Below are 21,438 nucleotides of genomic sequence, written 5' to 3' on the forward strand. Positions count from 1 at the left end.
ATGTTACCCCCATAGATTATTGCCTACAGTATTGCCAGAAAGCACTTCATTGTTGTTTTATATTTCTTTACCGTTCTGCAGAACTCTGTTTTAGACAACAAAGCTGTATTTTATTGTAGTTGTTGCAGTAAAATCCCATCAGGCTGAGGTTACAGACGGGGTTACTCATCTACAATAACTATTCAACACCAGGCCTGGATGTCACCACTCAAGGACTGGTTATTTGTGTTCTTTGCAGCTCTAACTGTGAATAACGTTTAGATTCAAGTATAAACCTCTTCCTCTAATCGCCGCTCCGTCCTTGATGAATCCTGACCTGAACACAGATCGTCCTCTCTGGCTTTTTCGCCTCAAGGCTGCCGCAAGTTTTTTTTTTGCTGAAAAACGAGAAGCTCGCTCAGCAATGTTTCCCACAGAAATATTATATAAATAACTGCAGCACGTATGATGTTACAGTATACTGTCTGTGGATGCTGCTTCCATCTGTGACCTGTCCTTTGAGCTGTGTGCAGGATGAACTCGTTGAAGCCATAAATCAAAAGGAAGGTGTTCTCGTCAAGCAGAAAGGAAACAGAAAAATATAAATGTTGTTTTCAAAAAAAGAAGGAAATATTACAATGAACTCAAAAGCAGCTCTCTGGCCTCAGGGCATGAACACAGAACCAGCACACAAACAGGAAAAATTTGAATTTAAGCAGACAGCAAACTATATTGTGAGAGCATGTTAAGCAGTTGTTTGTGTTGAAGTAATACGTTATATGTATGTTCTGATAACATTGTAGGGTTGAAACCATAAATGTCCCATTACAGTAGTGAGAAATCCCACCTCCCATTTATTTAATTTAATTTAATTTAATTTAATTTAATTTAATTTAATTTAATTTAATTTAATTTAATTTAATTTAATTTAATTTAGTTTGTTTTATTTATTTTTACTTTGTTTGAGTAATCAACAAAATTATGTGGTTATCTTATTTATCTTATGTTTTTTTCATAAGGGATGGTAATAAGGACTTCAGTTTGTTAACCTATTTGTTGGATTTAATTAAAAGGAACAAGAGTCAAAACGGAAGCGTAACTAACAGACTAATAAGTGACCTTGAAACTTGGCTTGTTGATTAGTAATTTTGTTTAATTTATGTGCCGATAGAATTGTATTGCATATGGAATATTATTAGGATAATGTTTTTTAATTGTATCTGTACCATAGTCTTCATAATGTCCTGTTCCTCTAACCCACTTACTAGTCTAATAATAATGATAATTCATCCCATGTTCTGCTCATGAAAGCTTTTAACATTTCCTGCTCTGGTAGCTTCGTCCTGGGATTAAATCTGTGATATTTAGAATAGATAAAGCGACCCACTGACAGGCAGAGTGGCTGGAGGATGCCATCAATGGAAAATCCTCAGATTTAAGAACACAAAATCCAAAGAAACTTAAACTGTGATTTGCTCTGCTGCATTTCAACTTAACTAAACTGAGGCGAGGACGCCCTCCAGTGGCCAACGTGCATTCAAAACCTTACTGAAGTAAAAAGTATGTATCAGTAATAAAGAAGTAGAATATTTACCACTGAGATGAAGTGGATTAGAAGTATAAAGTAGCATAAAAAATGGAAATACTCAAGTACAAGTACCTAAAATGTGCACTTAAGTACAGTACTTAACATGAAGACAGTTTGGTATGCACAAGTTTAGCTCTAGTGAGTGCTAACCATCAGAGTTTGGTTTATCGGCCAAGTAGGTTTTCACTTACAGGAAGTTAAAAAAAATAAAAATAGAAATAAAGTAAGTACAAAAATCTAGAAACATAAATATAGAATAGAAGAAAGAATACAATAGTTCAATTAGTACAATAGTTTTGTGCAGAAATGTGCAAAGGTTCCCAGTACGAAGTCTGAAAAGCACGGTTCATGGATTGAGCTATATAGGTCCCCTCGTTCCAAACAGGAGTCACTTTAATTTATATGGTTTTGTTGGAATCAGATGTTCAACAATCACATATAATGAATGTTTAGGTGCTCAAATATTTTTAGCCATATAGCAGAGCATGAAAAAAGAAGGATTGGAAGGATGCAAGGAAAGAAAATACAGTGGGAAGGAGCTTAAAATTAAGCAAAAAATTGTGTCTGACAGGGAAAACAGTTGTGGATTTGATGTTAATACGTTAAATGAGTTGCGATTAAAGGATATTATATGTGTGGCTCACCATGCATTTACCTGTGTGATGCTATTATGCGGTGATGAGCTGAGAGAGGAGGCAAATAAGCATGAATTTATGTTTATTAAATTACCTTCATGTCACTTAATCTTCTATATCTCACCATGATGCAGTATGTTTAAAACATTCTGTCAAAACAAAGGTGTAACCTGTGAATCTCCAGTAATGAGTAGGTGTTGTTGGTTTACGTTCACTTCCTTCCTGATATTTATGACAGTTTGGATCTTTGTGGGCTGTAAAGCAGCACCGTAGCTGTCAGACGCTGTGTTTTCTTTCCTCCTCTCCTCTCTCATCAGACCTCTCTCTGTCTCATCTGTTTGAGATAATGATTAAAAATGGAGCTAATTTCCTTTAATCTGCTGGAATCACACTGGCGTCCTCTCATTATGGACTTTACCGGCTGGCTGCTGTCGAATAACAGGCTTCACCGAGCAGAACAATCCAATAAAGAAAGTTTTGACTGTGTATTAAACGTTTCCTGTTATCTCTGCTGCCTGTCTGTCTGTCTGTCTGATGACCTTCAAGTGTCAGAGATGATAATCTGTCATCTCTGGGCCGGTGGAGGATGTGAAGGATGTAGATTTGACTCTTCTGAGTTTATTAACGTTTGATTTATTGCTCTGTAGCTGCAGCAACAGTTTGACATCAGAGTCAGTGAGTCTCCAAAAGATGGCAGCACAGACTTATTGTGGTGATATGTTGCAGAGTGTCTTTCCTTTTTCAAAATAGAAAAGTGTCATCCCTTTCATGGATTTAATGAGGGTGTCACTTTTTGGAGAGTGAGCAACTTTTGAGTGAGGACATTTTAAAAAATGCAAAGATATATTTTAGAAAATGTGGATGTTTATGGGAAAGGGAGGATGTTTTTGTAAATTAAAAAAAAAATGTAATAATGAAATTTTAATATTTTTTCACATTAACAATAACATAATTTTGTTGTGGCCTGAGCTAACTAAAATATTAAAAAGATGACATAACAGCTGTAAGTTAATAATAAATAAATAAAATAAAATAAAATAACGGAGAAATATAAATAAATAAAATGGGTGCACTGTTATTATTATTATTATTATTATTATTATTATTATTTTATTTAATGCTTTAATTGTTATGAATTATATTTTTATTTTTTATATTTCTTATTTATTTATCTATTTATATTATTTTATATTACTTTATTTGTTATGGTTTAGGTTGTTGTAGTAATTTTTCTTAAAGAAACAATAAAAAGCATGATTAAAAAAAAATATTTAAAGAGAATATACCGCCCACCATCTGAGTATCTCCACCCAAAGCTTGAGAATCTTTGGATATTTTTGAGAAGTGAGGATGTGTTTGGAAACAGAAAACATTTTGTTTTTGTCCTCACATCTTCAAAGATCTTTTCCAGGGTTTAGACTTAATTTTAAGGTTAAGCTTCGAATTACATTTACAGAGAGAAAGCATAATGGCAATAAGGGTCCTCACAAGGGTGCAAGTACAAATGTGTGTTCTGGAGAGGGGAACGGTCCCCACTTCCTGTCGTGGGGCGGTCAAACACTTCCCTCAGGAGAGAGCTTTCTCACGCTGTAGAGAGTTCAACCACGCACAAATATCACATGAAGGCACGACACATGAACACTTAGAGGAAACTGATTTATTGTTGCTGACGTATCCGTTGGGCTTTAACGTAATCAGAGCCTCCTGCACAACCAACAGATGGACAAAATAGTTAACTCAAACAGGTGTTTCTTAAATCATAATCATCCCTTTAAACCAGGATTATTTATTTTACTTACTCTTAGATATTATTTAATCATCCGTCTCCCCGGCTACGTCTTCCTGTGATGACGGGTTACAAGTGCTACTTCCTCCTCTGGTGACCTGGAGGTCAAAGGTGAAAGTTTAACAGCTGTCTGATTTTTCTTACTGTATGTAACATGCAGAAACAGAGGAAAAGAGGGCGAGTGGGAGTGTTTGTCAGACCCTGGGGGAGATTACGGGTTATAGGGGGGTGTAGCACCATGTGTGTGTGTGTGCGTGTGTGTGTGTGTGTGTGTGTATGTGTGTGTGTGTGTATGTGTGTGTGTAGGGGTCAGAGGTCAACTTCTTCCCTTGACAATTTCTTGGGAAACACTGGTGGATGGGAATCTCCTCACACTGTCCCCTAGCTATGATGTAAACACACACGCACACAGTCATGAAGGCTGATGTCTCTCTCATCTTCTTCTTCGTTTTATTTGTAATTTGTAATTTTATTTTTTGTTATTATAATTTTTACTTTATCAATATATTATTTACTAAACATGACTTTTCCATTAGTTCATCAACTTTTCTTCTTCTTCTTCTTCTTCTTCTTCTTCTTCTTCTTCTTCTTCTTCTTCTTCTTCTTCTTTTTCTTCTTTTTCTTAATATTATTATTACTATCATTAATTTTTTATTTTAGATATTTTATATATTTATTTTTACTTAATCATTTTTTACTTTATTAATATATAATTTACTAAATATGCCTTTTCCATTACACTGTCACCTTTTCTTCTTCTTCTTCTTCTTCTTCTTCTTCTTCTTGTTCTTCTTCTTCTTATTATTATTATTATTATTAACAATCATAAAAAATAATAATAATATAATTTATTTTTATTATTTATTTTTATTTTAGATTTTATTATATTTTTTTACTTTATTAATATATAATTTACTTAATGACTTTACCATACTGCTGCAAACTCTTTTAAATCTTCCTCTTTGTTTTTGAGTCATCAGCGCCCTCTTTCGGTTTTGTGCTGTAAAGCAATCCATCACATTTTTCAAAATAAAATGCAGCACAAGTGGACAGGTGACAAGTCTTAATACATTTAATTTATTTAACATAATAACAGCCATGTTTCAAAACTAATAATGTTAAAATTGAAAGAAGAACGTTAATATCACCTTCCTTGCATAGAATATATAATGACTATATATTTTGTTACCTGTGCAGGTGTGTTCAAGAGACTTTTTTTCACATTCTCTTAATATTTTAGGTTTTATTCTAATAACCCCTACCTGTAATAATATTCAACTTAAGTCTTTCCCCCTTTTAAAGCCCCTATCTGCTACTGCTGTGCTGCAGCTGATCAGTTCAGACCCTCCAACTAACCTTTCCTGCCAAGGTGCACTCACTGGTTGTAGATTAAATGACAATACACTCATTTAACAATGAATGCAAGCTTAAAAACAGATTCTTTGACCACAGACAGTCGATTCATCTCTGTTATGCTTATTCGGCTTTAATTTGACCTACATTTTTCCATGTTGCTGTCATGCATTATGAGAAAATTCATACAGAGAAACTGCAGCCACCATATCTGTCAGTTAGTGTGTCATAGCATGCTGCTTTAATGCCATTATGCAGTATCCGAGGGGACACCACAGTAAATGTAATATAGAGGCATTTCCTGTTACCGTGCCTTCAGTATAAACCGCAATCTTATTTATAAGAGGTCGCAGAGGGGGATTAAGATCCAGGAAGGGACGCAGTGACCCCCAGTGAGAGCCCACTAACCTGCGTCAGAGGCTGGGTAAGTGTTGGGGAAACCTTTCCTTTTTTTTTTTATATCCTTCTGTCATTCAGCAACCTCAGCCTGGTGTAACACGACGTCTTCAATAATAATAATAATAATAATATCTTGGATTTATATAGCGCCTTTCATGAAACCCAAGGACGCTTAACAAAGACATAAATAAATACAACAAATGTATTTGTTCAGAGTTCAGAGAAAGACACTTGCGCGTTCTGTCACGTTCTTCTCATACCAGACTCCATTGAACAATCATACAATTTAAAGTCATCCTGCCTCCCAACCAAAATATGTGCATTAAAAATACAATTTAGCATGATATATGTAATAGTAAAAGACAAATCTTCAATTCGGCATCAATTTAATCCACTAATAAGAAAAGAAAGAGCTTGATTCACGCTGGTGTCCCTTGCTGCGCACAATAGAAGAGGGTACTTTTGATGAAAGGGTGCTGATGGTATTACAGGCGGGACAATTCAAAAACTTGAAAAGTTTTATATAGATACAGTTTGGTAAATTATTTTTATGTGTGCCGAATATAAGAGTGAATCTGACTGATTTTGAAAAACTTATTAAACCATCTTTTATACATATTTATATTTCTCTACACGTGTAAAAACGTTAAATTGTTTGATTTCTGAATGGAGGTTTGTCTCATAGGGGGGATGACTGAATCAAGATTGTAGGTTATACTGCACCAGATTGGTTTATTGTTGCTTCATCGCGATTTTTTCTGATAACAGCGTGCATGATTGCATATTGCTGCTCTGAATGCACCAATTCACAATATTACATATATAGCCTATTATTAATAACTGACAATACAGTCGACAGCAAGGGATTGTGTTCGCTTCAGTGAGCTCTGCAGACCGGATCCAAGGTCTCCAGCATTTTAATGCCAAACAAAGAGGGTTAAATGTGTGTGAATCCTCTCAGATTCAGAGAGGTTTTAGATTATGCATGAAATAAAATACTGTGCATGCATGCAGTCAAAATCAGATTATAGATTTGAGACTGTAAATCATTATAAATTACATTTTGTTGTTTGCTGCACTGTTTATTCTTTTAAGAAGTGTTTCACAGTGTATAATTTGTTTATGGTGTTAAAAAGAAAACATGATTTTATGTGTTTATTTAAATTGATTAATGAATCAAAATAATATAAATGAATTGCCCCACAGAGAACCCCATTTGCCCATTTTGTAATGGCCTTGACTTGAATGAGCAATTTGCACATTCATGCATGTCTTTGTGTTCTACTTATTTGTAAGCTATTGCATAATTTTTCTCATTTATAAGGAGTATTTTACAACTGTTAATTTCCATACTGGGGTATATATTAGACTGTGTTATTGTGTAATAGTTTTTTTTTTATTCGAAAATTAAAAACATCCCCAATTACATTATGCCACATTACAATTGTCTTGTTGGATTTTGCTGTTGTTTTTATTTTACTTCCATGTTCATCAATATCATGTGTTTGTTTTATGTTGCAGCTTTTTAAATATTTAAGAGACTTCTATATGTAATGTTTTGTAAAATATTGATAATATGACAGCCAGATGATTGTATTTGTCCTTTTATTTTATCATGTTTTTTTAAACAATATTTTTATTAAATTTAACATTTAGACATATATACATATATACATATATACACATACACACACACACAAGACTAACAATATTAATAATTAAATTATACAATGAAATGTTTAGTCAGAATTTCAAAGAAAGAGAGACATGACATTTCATGTATTTCACTTATCTAACAAAGAAAATAAATAAAATAAAAGATAAGACTAAATAAATATCTCAAAGAAGAAGAACAAAAAAACACAACTATTTTATCATGTTACTGTTATTTAATGTGCTATTTATTTCAGATTGAAAGTTTTCTGTTCAAGGTACCCCAGAAAAAAATATTTTCAAGAATTAAAAAAAATATCTAAACACCAGTAACTAGGTTAAATCAAGTTCTTAGACCTGCAAATGATAAAAGATTGTATGCCAATATGCCAACACTGTAAGGTGATATATTACTGTCTGCTTGTTTATAAACTGTGTGTAACTGTCATGTGTCATTGGCTGTTAAAGAAGCCCATAATGAACCCCCTTCACACCGCTGAACTGGTACAAGCTTGGAAATCCGATAGCATGTGAACGTCGCATCAAGTTCACTACAGTTAAGGACACTAGTACTGGAACTGACGACGTTTTTACCTTCAAAATAAAACCAGATATTTATCACGAGAAAAATTAAACTTAAATATTCTCTTTCGAGAAATTGATGATTATGGAAGTAAAAAAAAAAACAAGAGCAAAATCCAACAAGAAAATTGTAATGTGGAATAATTTAATTGGGGATTTTTAATTTTTAAATAAAATGTTTTATTTTAATTTTATTTTGATGTAACCTTTATTTAACCAGGTAGTACTCATTGAGATTAAGAATCTCTTTTGCAAGAGAGACCTGGCCAACACAGCAGCATTTAAACATACATTAAAGTTTCAGTTGCCACAACATAAAACAAATGCAAAATAAATACATAGCATAATATCATACAAAACACATTAAAATCAAGTGTTGAAGCCAACATTAAAGTGAAAATATTCAGAAACACAGAGAGCTCCTGATTGACTCTGCTTCTAGGTCTTTCATTAATGTTTTAAATTCATCAAAAAAAACATTGCACAATATATATATATGTATGTATATATATATGTATATACTGTATATATGTATTTCATGGAATAAATAAATATATCTATATATTTATATTTATTGGAGACCTTTGACTATTTCATTGTACTTACACTGATAATATTAAGCTTTAATTCCTAAATGCTCATTATTCCTAATCTGTGAGTAAAGGGAAATTTATTTTTGTTATTTTTTTGAGTCGTTTATTTTGAAGGATACCACCAGAAGTCTTGTGTGGTATTGGGTGTAGCTTGTTACCGTTGGCAGAGAGGAGACAGACAGCAGTTACATGCAGAGCAGCTGATGCTGTACCAGGGGGCTAAAAATAATCACCTTTTTACTCTTCAACTCTCACTGTATTTGGTTTCTTTTCCCTCTTCTTTCTTTCCTCTTTTTGTTTTCTTTCTTTTTTAAAAACCCAGACATCTGGAATGAGACTGTGCCAGTAAGGATTAATACTTTTCTTGGAGGTAAGAGACTTTCATGTTTAAATTAAGCTGTCTTAATTTAACGTTACTTTTTTATTTTAAATTTTATACATTTTATAAAGATTTTATTTATTATTTTAAAATTAGTTTAGTTTAACACAGGTGTGTTTTTTTGTTTGTTGGTAAAACCCATGGTTATGTTGGCCCCACATGGGTTATGCTGGGGGTACCTGGATACCAAGTGGGTATGGGCCCAAAATGGGCATCTTATCTGGGTCCCACTTGGGTCAACTAAGTTGATCCCACATGGGCTCCCCATGTGGGCTACCCAAGTGGGATCTAGTTGGGTCACTAATGGGAAATTCGTGCATGGGCTCAGAATGGGCAACACAAATGGCTCCCACTTGGGTCAACTAAGTTGGTCCCACATTGGCTCCCCATGTGGGCTACCCGTGTGGGTCCTAGTTGGGTCACTAATGGGAAATTAGTGCATGGGGCCAACATGGAAACTGGACAAACCCACTTACAACCCATATTTCAGGCCATTTAGTCCCCATGTAGTTCCCACGTAGAACTTAAACCTGGGGCCGAGATGGGTTTTGGTTTATGTTGCCCAGATTGGGCCCATAAAACACCCAGTGTACTCCTGCATGAAACCCACAAGGGCAATTGGCATGGGGCCATTATGGAACCCATGGACAATCCCATATAGGGCCCATTTTTCAGCCCATTTACTACCCACATGGACCCCACATACAAATGTTGGCTGGGAAGCTGGAGGTTTATTTATTTGTCTGTTAGCTGGATTTATTTTTTTTGCTTGATATTTCAGCACTGTTAACGTTAGCTAGCTAGTTATGTAGGGTGTTAGCTAGCTAACTGTCTTGACTAGCTAGCGAACTACACGTTCATTACGCTCCTTGCTATGCCAGTGAGCCCAATATATCACAGTTAAAGGGACATTCATTGGTTAAAAAATAATACGTGAAAATAAAAAAAATAAAAAATGGACAGACATTTGAAAATATGATGTAGTTTTCTTATACAGCACTTATTGTTAGCTTCAGTTCTTGCAGTTATAATGGATTCCAATGGTGCCAAGTTTCAATGTTTGACAAACAGTCATCACTACTTCAATAGAAACATCTCAAACCACTACTGTAACATAATATATTTCTCAGTTATAAGTTTGAATGCCCAGTTTGTCGCAAACACTCCTCTACAATTAGGCACCAAAATACAAGGTGCTGCCTCTTGCCCCAAACAAAGATGGCTGCTAGGTGCAGCTTTTGGTGGCCATCTTTGTTTTTGGTTTGGAATGGAGACGTAATGTTGGCGTGTAAAAGTGATAAACATCACTGAAGGAAATACACTCGGAAAAAAAAGTTTGGAAATTTGTGTTTGGTCGATTATTTCTCTGTTGTTACAATGCTAATGGTCATTGTATGTTACATCGTTGGAAAGCCTGTTTATTTACCTTCACAATGATGTCCAACTTGTAAGGATCATGCATTTGTGGGATGAGCAGCACAGCTCATTATGTTGGTAGCGCCCAAGAAAAATTTGCCAAAATTCTCTGCCAATGGTAAACAGTGTATTCTCCAGGTTGGTATTGGCTCTTGTTTTGAGTTGTTTGGTGGATTGGATGATTGAACTCTCTATCAGTAACAAGGAACAAACAAGACAGTTTGAGTGTAAAAGTGTAAAATTGCCAATATGTCTCGTTGGTTCCTATGGCAACAAATAGAGTGAACCAGGAATGAGTCCTAAAACCCGGAAATGAGTTACCATCTTAGCACTTCCAGTTCCCTCGTCTGGAAGTCAATGGGTTTTTTGAATGGGTTTTTAGTTAGATGCCTGAAATAAGGTCTGTGTTTAACGCTAGCTTAAGAGATTTTAACGTTTTGTTCTACTTTTGTTGACACTTCCAACATGTTCCAACAGTTACATTCATTAAACTGTAATGCACCATAAGCCAGAGGGCATGTAGCTGGACGGAGCCCCTGAAATAGCCCTCATGCCTGACGCTGGCCTGCATTTGTGCGTCTATGAGAGTGAGTGTGTGTGTGCACTTGAACGTGTGACATGCCATGAAAATGTCTGACGTAGTCTCCAAAGCTCAAGCCAAAGCACCGCCAGCGACACAGACGGCTAACTGTTTAAGGATCATATTTCTTCTTGTGTTTTCACAGATTGACTCGAGACTTGCGTGGAGCAGTCGGGTGGTGGCATGGCCTTGTCGTTCTGCGGCAGCGACAACGGTACCAAGTCCTACAGCGTAGAAGGGGGCGTGCTGAACAATGGCTGCTTCGTGGACGCTCTCAACCTGGTTCCCCATGTCTTCCTGCTCTTCATCACCTTCCCCATCCTCTTCATCGGTAGGATATGAAAATCAACACACATAGATATATCTGCTACATTTATGCCCAATGAAAAAAATACACGCTTTCTACTTTTTATGCCTCCGCACCGGCGACATTCAGGTTGTCCGTCTGTATCTACGGTTCGTTCTCGTGAACGCAATATCTCAGGAACGCCTTGAGCTAATTTCTTCAAATTTGGCACAAACTTCCTCTTGGACTCAAGGATGGCCTGATTAAATTTTGGTGGTTAAAAGGTCAAAGGATGTGGATGTAAACTGCAACTTGACTGGTTGGCGGAGGCATACAACCGTGAGGCGGTAATTGTAGTTTGAACCATCAGGTTGTGCCAACATATTTTCCTGTGTGACACGATATCTCGGGAACGCCTTGAGCGAGTTTCTTCAAATTTGGCACAAACGTCCACTTGGAATCAAGGATGAACTGATTTGGTGGGTAAAGGTCACTGTGACCTCACAAAACAGGTTTTTGGCCTCAAGAATTCATATGCTAGTTATGACAATTTCTATTTGAAATGATTCAGATGCGATAAAATGCTATCAAACCCCAACCCTAGTTATGATCAGGACTTTTCCCTTGAGGTTTCTTGACAGTGTCATTTCTCTGACAATGAGTAGTCAATGTGGAAATCTTGTGTTGGTTCCCACTGAGCTGTGTTACAGTAATCTGTGATTCAAGCATCGCTGCAGGTCGTCTTGCGGACAGAGCAGATGTGTTTAGTGATATTAACTTTCCCTCTCTCTCTCACACACACATTTTAAGTCACTCTCTTGTCACCAGTGTGAACATTAAGCAGCTTTGAAGAGCAGTTAAGATGGGATTAGAGCAACAGTTCAGTGATCTAGCGGAGGCTGGATCGCTGCTGCAGGAAATAGTAAAACAAACAGTAAACATAAGTGCAATAAAAACAGACAAAATGAATATAAACACAATATATACTGAGCATATTTTAGAATATTGAATGGTGAGGTTAGCAGTTATTTCTTTAGTTCAGTTCTGTAATAATTAGGGCAAATAATTGAACCCTGAATAGAGAGGGGAATACGTTTACTGAATGCGTGGTTGGTTATACTGTATGTTTTGTGTGTTTGTGTTTGTGTACAGTAGTTTATGGGAATAGTTCTGACCAGAAGCCCTCAGCCGGCTCCCAGAGGACTCCCTAATTGATGCTTCCTGGTTTAAGTTTTTATGGTTTGTGTCTCCTGAGCCTCCAAAATGACTGCAGTGCATTTAGTTAAGAGCAGAAACAAACCTCAGAAGAAACATATCAGTACAAGTTAAACCCTGTGGTACTGAGCTCCCATAGTATTACCCCTTTTTACCAATAAACTAGACTAAAATAGATTAAGTACTTTGGACATTTTACAAGAAAAGATGACGGTCAATATCTGTAGAGTGCTTACTTTAAAGAATAGCTCTGTGTCTACGCCAAAATATATATTAAATATAATAAAAGAACGATGGCCGTTTGTTTTTGGGATAACAGGCTTTTGGGCCAATGGGACTATCGGTTTCGGAATAATGGCATGGCACCCTCTTTTTGTTGGTCTTCCTTTCCCTCCCGTTTCCCTTTTTGGTACAGCTTGCATTTTTCGAAAAGTTCAGTTTCGTCATGTCATCCTTCCCTCCTTCTGTCTCTCTCAGGTTGGGGTAGTCAGAGCTCTAAAGTCCAGATCCATCACAACACATGGCTTCATTTCCCCGGCCACAACATGAGATGGATCCTCACCTTCTCGCTGCTTTTTGTCCACGTCTGCGAGTTCGCAGAGGGCATCGTCTCCAACGAGTGAGACCTCACGAAGATATTTGATCACATTATCACACAATTTTTGTTTCTGTTAAACAAGTTACAAGTGAAATGGTGATTTTGTCTTATTTTAATATATCAATTATATTTTGTTTTTTTCCTCTCGCTTCAGGATGATGAGGACCAACCACCTCCGTCTCTTCATGCCGGCCTTCATGGGTTTCGTAGCAGCCACAACGTCAGTGGTTTACTACCACAACATAGAGACATCCAACTTCCCCAAACTACTGCTCGGTAAGACTCAACACTGGGCTGGTTAATCCTCATCTTTTTTTTGTTTTGCTTTAACTTTTATTTATCCTGTAGAAACTGTCTCAGTACGTAAAAAAGAAAAAACAATGACATTCAAGTAGGAAGTGAAAGTGGCAGAGGATTACCAGAGATGATACCGGGGGTAATATTCACAAAGGATTTGCAGCCCTTGCGTGGGCTCATGTAATATGTATTTTAACATGCAAATGAGGTCTCTTTAGAGATGCTTTCTGTTCTGCAACATCACAACTATATAATTTTTCTGTATCTGCACAGTCCTGTTCATCTACTGGGTGTTGGCGTTCATCACGAAGTCCATCAAGCTGGGGAAGTACACTGAGAACCATGTTGGACCACAGCACCTGAGGTTCTGCATCACCGCCCTCTTAGTACTCCTATACGGGCTGCTAATGGCCGTGGAGATCAACGTCATTAGAATCAGGGTGAGTCATCATCTAACATTAGTAACTAAATAACCTTAAATGGGTTTAATCCAGGAAGTTCGTGAAACAAAAAGCATTATTTTTTCTAATAATTGTATTTAAATGTTTCCCAAAAATGACAAATGGTGACTGGAAACTTTTCCTCAGTTTTTTTTCTTTTTTTTTTTTTTTATTCTTTTTGAGTCTTTGTTCTTTTGATTTGTTCAACAGGTGTGTGTGTGGCATCAATATTATATCGATATTTCTTCTTTTTTTTTATTAAATCAACTTTCTTTAATGTACATTTAACTCATCAGTGCGTGCCTTCCTTTGCGTGCAGCAAGCGGGAGAGCAAACAGTTATTTGACAGCAGTGAAAATGTTGCTTTTGAAAGGCTAAACGCCAACAAATATGGATGGAAGCAGAATATTTGGTTAGATGAAAACGTGTTTTTCAATAAATGTTGACTTTTTGACTTTACAATGCTCTGGAGTTATTGGAAATGTTTTGATCACACGAGTCATAAACAATCTACCACTGGAATCTAATTCTACAAATATTATAATGCTAATAATAATGTACAGAAATACCCGGTTTAAACAGGATGATTAGAAATGCAAAAAAATCTGCACAGCATTCGAATTCGATTAATTTTGTCTCTTTCTCTCCCTGTAGAAATACGTGTTCTTTGCCAACCCCCAAAAGGTGAAACCACCTGAGGATTTACAGGATTTGGGGGTTCGTTTTCTGCAGCCGTTTGTCAACCTGCTGTCCAAGGTAGACACAAATACACTGGGATTTTTTTTTTACATTTTCAAAACAATTAATGATACCATCAAGATAATCTGATGTAAAAACTTTCAACTGTCTTCTAATGTTTAGGTCTCATAATCAATATCAAATGTTACTTGGCAGCGGAGTAAATGGTAAAAATTGGTGGCACATTTTTAGGCAACATATTGGTGGATGAATCCTCTCATCATGGGAGCCCATAAGAGACCCATAGAGCTGAAGAAGATCGGCAAGCTGCCCATCGCCATGAGAGCTCTCACCAACTACCTGAAGCTCAAAGACGCTTACGAGGATCAAAGGGTGAGCAGATGGAGGCCCAGAACTGATTTAACACTAATGCAGTGTGGTTTTCTGACTGTTGACACTATCATTCATTTCTACGCCACACAGACAGCTGAGGATCCGAACCGCGCCCCGTCAATCTGGCGCTCCATGTATCGAGCGTTTGGTCGTCCCATCCTGCTCAGCAGCACCTTCCGCTACCTGGCCGACCTTCTGGGCTTCGCAGGGCCGCTCTGCATATCTGGCATCGTAAAGTACCTGAACGATGAGCAAAACCCTGATAAACAGGCAGCGCCAGACAAGCATAAGGTAGATGCACGTATGAGCCTGTGTGAGCCAGAGAGGCCAGTTGGTGTGTGACTGAACGTCATTGATGTCCCTTCAGAGAATTCACTTTGGAAATTAAAACCCGTGTTTGGGCTGATCATGTTACTGAAGCCGTCAACGGCACCAAAGTCGGGTTTTAAGTGTTTACATAAGATAATTTTATTAAAAGTTGGGTGCAACATTGTGGGTCTTCCACACTTCACACACGCACACGCACACAAATATTGTCGCTGCCTGTCTGTGATGTTGGGAGGTCCAGCCAACCAATGAATGACTCATTCCCAGTGTGATGTCACCAAGGCGTGGGTCGCAGTCATCTTGTCACCACCAGACCAGTACTGTATGTGTGTGTCTAAGTGTGTGAATGGCGCTGTGTCTGATGTGATAATATGTCTGTAATGTCATAATGCTCTGGTGCAGAAATAACATTACACACACACACACACACTTGTAGTTTTATACATTTGAGGAGGCTCCTTGTTGATGTAATACATTCACTAAACATAACTTTAACCATGACAACTACATGCCCAACCCAAACCTTTACCCTAACCTTCACCTAAACCGAAGTTTAACCTTTAAGGGCGGGTCCATCTGCGTTCTTTTCCAGGTTTTTCAAATGGAAACGTCCTCTCAGCCCGTGTTCTGCGAGGTAAAATTACTGTTTTTGTGAATGGAGTCTGGTGGCTTTGAAGAGAGTGATAGTTCCTTCAGTTCCCTGTTGGAAAGGGCTGTCTGACGGCGACGTAAAACGTTATATTTAGAATATTTTCACCTCGCCAATCAGACAGCCCTTTCTGACGGGGAACTGAAGCCGTTGTTATCGCTGTCCAAGCCACCAGACTCCATTCACAAAAACAGTAATTTTACCTCTCAGAACACGGGAGTTGCTGTTCTACCGCTGCCATCTACGACGCTACTGAATGATATAAATGTCCCCGCTATAACACAAAACAGTAGTATCTAGCCATGACAGCTCAATGAAGAGGGTGTAGCACACAGAAAGAAAGCAGACACTTTTACAGCCGGTCCATTTGGCGAAGGAAGAAACGCTGGCAGAGCTGATCACAGATATCGACTCCTCTTAAATCCATCTTGGCCGCTTTTCCAAAGGTTATGATACAGCCAGAGGTGGTAGCAGAGGCAGAGCAGATGCTTCTGTAATGGCAGTATATTAACATTGAGTCCATTTGGCTGGATGTTGTTAGAGTTAATGTTGGATGTGAGATGTTGCCGGGTCCGTGCCTGCCTATTAAAGTGGGTATAATGGGCAGCAGAGATAAAGAGCAGAGCAGGGTTGCATTTCTGAGTGGCATGGAAAATTCTCCACTCACCTCACACTTTAATACAGAAGGAAGGTCTGCTGAGCGTCACACTGAGCTTTTTGCTACTACAGTGTGTGTGTGTTTGTGTGTGCGTCCTGTTTATACACATAGTATGTGTGTCTATAAATATTCATACATATTCATTCACAGTGCTAAGAGTGGGCTTTATCAGAATCTGGTTTATTGCCAAGTAGGTTTTCACATACACAAATTTACTTTGGTGCATAACATAAACATAATAAGAGAAATTAAATAAATGCAAGTTTTGCAAAAAATTAAAAAACCTAAATAAAGAATAGAAGGAAAATACATTAAAAATATGAAAAAATACTATAAAAATATGCACAAGAAAAAAAATGCCAAATAGAAGAAACATACAATAAAAATATGAAAAAAGACTATAACAATATGTACAAGATACATAAATATAGAATAGAAGAAAATATAATAAAAACATGAAATAATACTATAGAAACATGTACAAGAAACATAAATATAAAATAAAATTAGAAACATAAATAAAAAATAGAAGAAAATACTATAAAAAATATGTACAAGAAATATAAATGTAAAATGAAATTAGAAACATAAATAAAAAATAGAAGAAAAATACAATAAAAATATGAAAAAATACTATAAAAATATGTATAAAAACATAAATATAGAATAGAAGAAAAATACAATAATATTATGAAAAAAAATACTATAAAAGTATGTACAATACATCTGAATTAAAAATGGAAGAGCAATGTTGCACATGGTTGTAAATTTGACCGCACAAAATCATATAAATGAGACTGATCGGCAGGTCACCGGTCGTCTGTACATCTCTTTTATTTTAGAAATGATATAACTCCCTGTATTAATCTTGTGTGTGTTTTGTTGTAGGGGACGTATTTGGACGTGTACTTCATGTCTTCCACTGAGCTGCTGCAGAACACCTCGGTCCTGGCGGTGCTTCTCTTCCTGGCTTTAGTCCTTCAGAGGACCTTCCTGCAGGCCTCCTACTACGTCACCATAGAAACAGGCATCAACCTGCGAGGAGCCCTGCTGGTGAGTCAAACATCATGGACACTTAAGTTTAGACGTTTTGTTTTCACACTCAGGTGTTGCTTTGAAAAGCTCGACATGAGTGATCTAACGTTTCAGAGTCCAAGAGAAACTAATTTCATCCTCATACAAACATTATCCACCTGATTTGACAGCAGATCATTTAAAGCGCTGAGGGAACGACCAGTTTAGAGGTTTACATACAGGTTTTATTGCGTCTCGTGCAGTATGAAATAGGAGTGTCAGAAAATATTGATGCACGAGTATCACGATATTGTGTTTTGCGATACTGTATCGATTCTCCAAAACGCTGTATTGATTTTTAATTAACATCCTTCAACAGTAAATCATCTGTTGAGTAATTGATGGTTATTTGTGCTTAACGTACCAATGTGAATTCAACCGAAAATAACTTATATTCTCTCATTTTGCAGCGGCGCCGCGCTGTCTCTCTTTTTATGTTCCGTTATGTTATGCTCTTCTTAATACTGCTCACCCTCGCTCTTTCTTAAATGAGTCAGGAAGCTGGCAGCAAAGCCTAACTTTACTTTTAAGGTTATCAAACAAAGAGATGTTCCCCCCTTGTCTTAAAACGATCCTAAATCAATACTGGAGTACTTCCTTGTTTTATGAATGAAGTGGTTCACAAATTGAAGCAGCGGCACTTTGTGTGTTTCACCAATCAGCGACGGTCATCCCTGCAAACGCCACCCTGAAAGTTTAAGTTTAAGGGTTTAAGTGCACTAAGTGCTGTTCCGTCTCACGCAAAGTGACATACTGGTGTGATTAGTAGAAGCAAAGTAAAGTATATGGAGTAATATGATACCATCTGCTATAACAGCATACACCGGAATAATATATAATATGATTAAGTTATTACACTTAGTGTTTGTCTGTATTGATTTAAAAATATGATGTAGTACGTATAGAGAATATAATATAAGGTGAAACGTAGCAGTATAGTATTAAATAATATATATATATATATATAGTATATTACTATAATGTAGCATGCAATATAAATGTGATAAAGTAAAATATGATGTATAATAAATAACTAGTGAAGTGGTATCAATGCAGTACACACATAGTTCAGATTCACCAAATTAACGCAATAACACAAACTAAACGATCAAGGCAGCGGTAGACCAGCAACTCCTTCTGTGAGGTAAAAGTACTGTTTTTGTCAATGGAGTCTGGTGGCTGTGACGAGAGCATAGATAACGGCTTCAGTTCCAAGTCGGAAAGGGCTGTCTGACGCCGAGGTAAAGCGGGGAAAATATTCTAAACATAGCGTACACAAACTATGCCTTTAACATTAAGTGTAATTGTCTGTTTCATTAACTAGGCGATGATCTACAACAAAATCCTGCGTCTGTCCACCTCCAACATGTCTATGGGGGAGATGACGCTGGGGCAGATCAACAACCTGGTCGCTATAGAGACCAACCAGCTGATGTGGTTCCTCTTCCTCTGCCCCAACCTGTGGGCCATGCCTGTACAGGTAGGTTGAACCAGACCTCCATACATGTCTGGCCATATTTAATCTCTTGCAGTGATATTTCAGTGAAGACTTGTCTCTGTCTTTGCAGATCGTGATGGGAGTGATCCTGCTCTACTATTTGTTGGGCTACAGTGCTTTGGTTGGAGCAACTGTCATAGTCCTGCTGGCTCCAGTCCAGTACCTCATAGCTACGAAGCTGGCAGACACACAGAAAAGCACACTGGTAAGCAGTAGACTTATATAATCATTTTGCTTTGAATTGCATCATAAATCAGAGAACTTAATGATATATAAATGCATTATTTTTTCGTAACATATGCGATAAATTAACACGTAATTTTCTATCCTCTGTTGTCTCGTTCAGGAGCACTCTACGGATCGTCTGAAAACAACCACAGAGATATTAAAAGGCATCAAGCTGCTGAAGTTGTACGCCTGGGAGAACATCTTCTGTGACAGCGTGGAGGACACCAGAGGCAAAGAGCTCACCAGCCTCAAGACCTTCGCTTTCTACACATCCATGTCCAGTAAGATGAGAACAACATCAATGACTTTGAGTTTGAATTATGTCGATAGCATTTGTGTGTAATTGCAGAAAATATGTCCCTTTGTCTTTATTGGGACTGATAAAAAGACACGACTTATCTCGGTGAACAGTTACCAAATCTCTCTATCAAGTATCTTGACTTCCATTCACATTTATTATTATTTCCATAATAGGAGCCCTGCATAATTTAGTTTATAACATATACCAGATCACTCACTTTTAGCCCATATAGGTGCATTAAACCTGTTTCCTCTCTTTGTGCAGTCTTCATGAATGCTGCTATTCCCATCGCTGCCGTTCTTGCGGTAAGACAATTTTACCACACTTGATTACAAACTTGTAACTACATTAAACCTTCTATGTGCTGTTTTTTCATTCGTCAATATCTATTAATGAACTTATATTCTTGTCTTGTAGACGTTTGTGACGCATGACTGCCTCAATGAAACCGGTCCCACTCCTTCTGAGGCCTTCGCAGCTCTGGCGTTGTTCCACATCCTGGTCACCCCTCTCTTCCTGCTCTCCACTGTGGTCCGATTCGCTGTCAAGGCGCTGGTCAGGTGAGTGTGTTTGATAGCGTACTAGACTGTTACCGGTGAGGCCGACTGGTAATGCTGCTTTGGCTGAGAGAGAAGGGGATGTGGACTTGACTAAACAAGGAAACTGGATGTGGTTCCTGTGGTGAATCTAATTAAAGGAGCATGGAGGAAACCTGACAGCAGTGGGGAGAAACTCTAAACTCCCGAGAGATTACTGGTATTGGTATCATCACAATCACACATATTCATGGACTCAATGTGTACGTGTGTGTGTGTGTGTGTGTGTTCACAGTGTCCAGAAGCTCGGTGAGTTTCTTCAGAGTGACGAAATAGGAGACGACAGCTGGAGAAATGGAGACATGCCTGTTTCCATGGAAACAGGAAAAAAACACCAAGGGGGGGTGAGTGTTGATGAAACCAGATTAATCATATGAAATTTGTAGGCGACCAAAATGTTATAATTAACTTAGATAAACTGAAAACACTCTGTGAAAGGGTTAAAGTTGTAAGACGAAAACACGGACAACTCCCAGACCGGACAACGCCTGTCAATATATATCAATACATTATAAAATTCCAGTTCTCTAAGGGCTACAGAAGGGAATCTAATACTCTCCGAACTGAGATTATTTACTCAGCGACAAGAAATGGGATCATTTGTTGAAACCCGGCATCAGGAAGTCAAACCTTTTATAAAAGCAACCTGATATCAATGGTTGAACCTGCTGCAAAGACTCTCCTCAATTTAGGTCTGAGGCAATTTACAGACGTCACATTAAATGACTTCTGAGTAATAAAGAGCTTAAATCTAAATATTTAAAACAGATGGTGTTAACAAAGCACACTGCAGGTGCCAGAAATGTCTTTAATGTGCTGAGTTTAACAGCCAGAGTTTCCTTGTGGCGAAGGTTTGGATCAATGAGGTGCGCCAGATGACACGGCACACATTCCTTCCATGTTACTCCAGGTGATTGTGTCCTTTCGATTCTGGCGACCGGTTGCTTTAATAAACGGGTGTTGAGGGACGTTGTATAACATCATCCCGGCTGCTAATGAGCAGATCCTCCGAGGAATATTCATGTATTTAGACGGTGATGTGCAATGACGCACGATTACTGTGACAAACAGCAGGGCATCGAGTTCATACAAATTAAGTTTGAGAAATAAGACGAATCAAACCCAATCAGCATTTAAAAAAGTCTTGACAGTGGTTTATCTGTATTTAAGTAATAAAAAAACATGTTTACTCACCAGCTAAACAGATAATTATTATTTCTTTATTTTGGTTTACTAGAAAAGTTTGTACAAAAGCTG

The 21,438-nt window shown here is 37.4% G+C and overlaps 1 protein-coding gene across 6 annotated transcripts in view; it reads left to right on the forward strand.

Annotated features, from left to right (window-relative positions):
* Nucleotides 1–5,549: 5,549 nt before the first annotated feature.
* abcc9 (ATP-binding cassette, sub-family C (CFTR/MRP), member 9) overlaps nucleotides 5,550–21,438 on the forward strand; it is a 50,956-nt gene continuing 35,067 nt past the window's right edge. For 2 of the 6 annotated variants that reach the window (XM_074624982.1, XM_074624986.1), the window contains exons 1-16: nucleotides 5,552–5,765; nucleotides 8,891–8,938; nucleotides 11,089–11,274; nucleotides 12,922–13,063; nucleotides 13,197–13,318; nucleotides 13,613–13,779; nucleotides 14,434–14,535; nucleotides 14,710–14,850; nucleotides 14,941–15,141; nucleotides 17,373–17,537; nucleotides 18,883–19,038; nucleotides 19,127–19,261; nucleotides 19,403–19,565; nucleotides 19,850–19,890; nucleotides 20,003–20,145; nucleotides 20,417–20,525. In XM_074624982.1, the coding sequence (XP_074481083.1) occupies nucleotides 11,127–11,274; nucleotides 12,922–13,063; nucleotides 13,197–13,318; nucleotides 13,613–13,779; nucleotides 14,434–14,535; nucleotides 14,710–14,850; nucleotides 14,941–15,141; nucleotides 17,373–17,537; nucleotides 18,883–19,038; nucleotides 19,127–19,261; nucleotides 19,403–19,565; nucleotides 19,850–19,890; nucleotides 20,003–20,145; nucleotides 20,417–20,525 (1,935 nt within the window). In that variant the 5' untranslated portion in view covers nucleotides 5,552–5,765; nucleotides 8,891–8,938; nucleotides 11,089–11,126. Of the gene's footprint in view, nucleotides 5,766–8,732; nucleotides 8,939–11,088; nucleotides 11,275–12,921; nucleotides 13,064–13,196; nucleotides 13,319–13,612; nucleotides 13,780–14,433; nucleotides 14,536–14,709; nucleotides 14,851–14,940; nucleotides 15,142–17,372; nucleotides 17,538–18,882; nucleotides 19,039–19,126; nucleotides 19,262–19,402; nucleotides 19,566–19,849; nucleotides 19,891–20,002; nucleotides 20,146–20,416; nucleotides 20,526–21,438 lie in introns of those variants that run through there. The other 4 variants (XR_012592599.1, XM_074624985.1, XR_012592600.1 and 1 more) reach the window with 4 other exon arrangements.

Source organism: Sebastes fasciatus, chromosome 23 (genome assembly GCF_043250625.1).
Source record: "Sebastes fasciatus isolate fSebFas1 chromosome 23, fSebFas1.pri, whole genome shotgun sequence".
Classification (NCBI taxonomy): Eukaryota; Metazoa; Chordata; class Actinopteri; order Perciformes; family Sebastidae; genus Sebastes; species Sebastes fasciatus.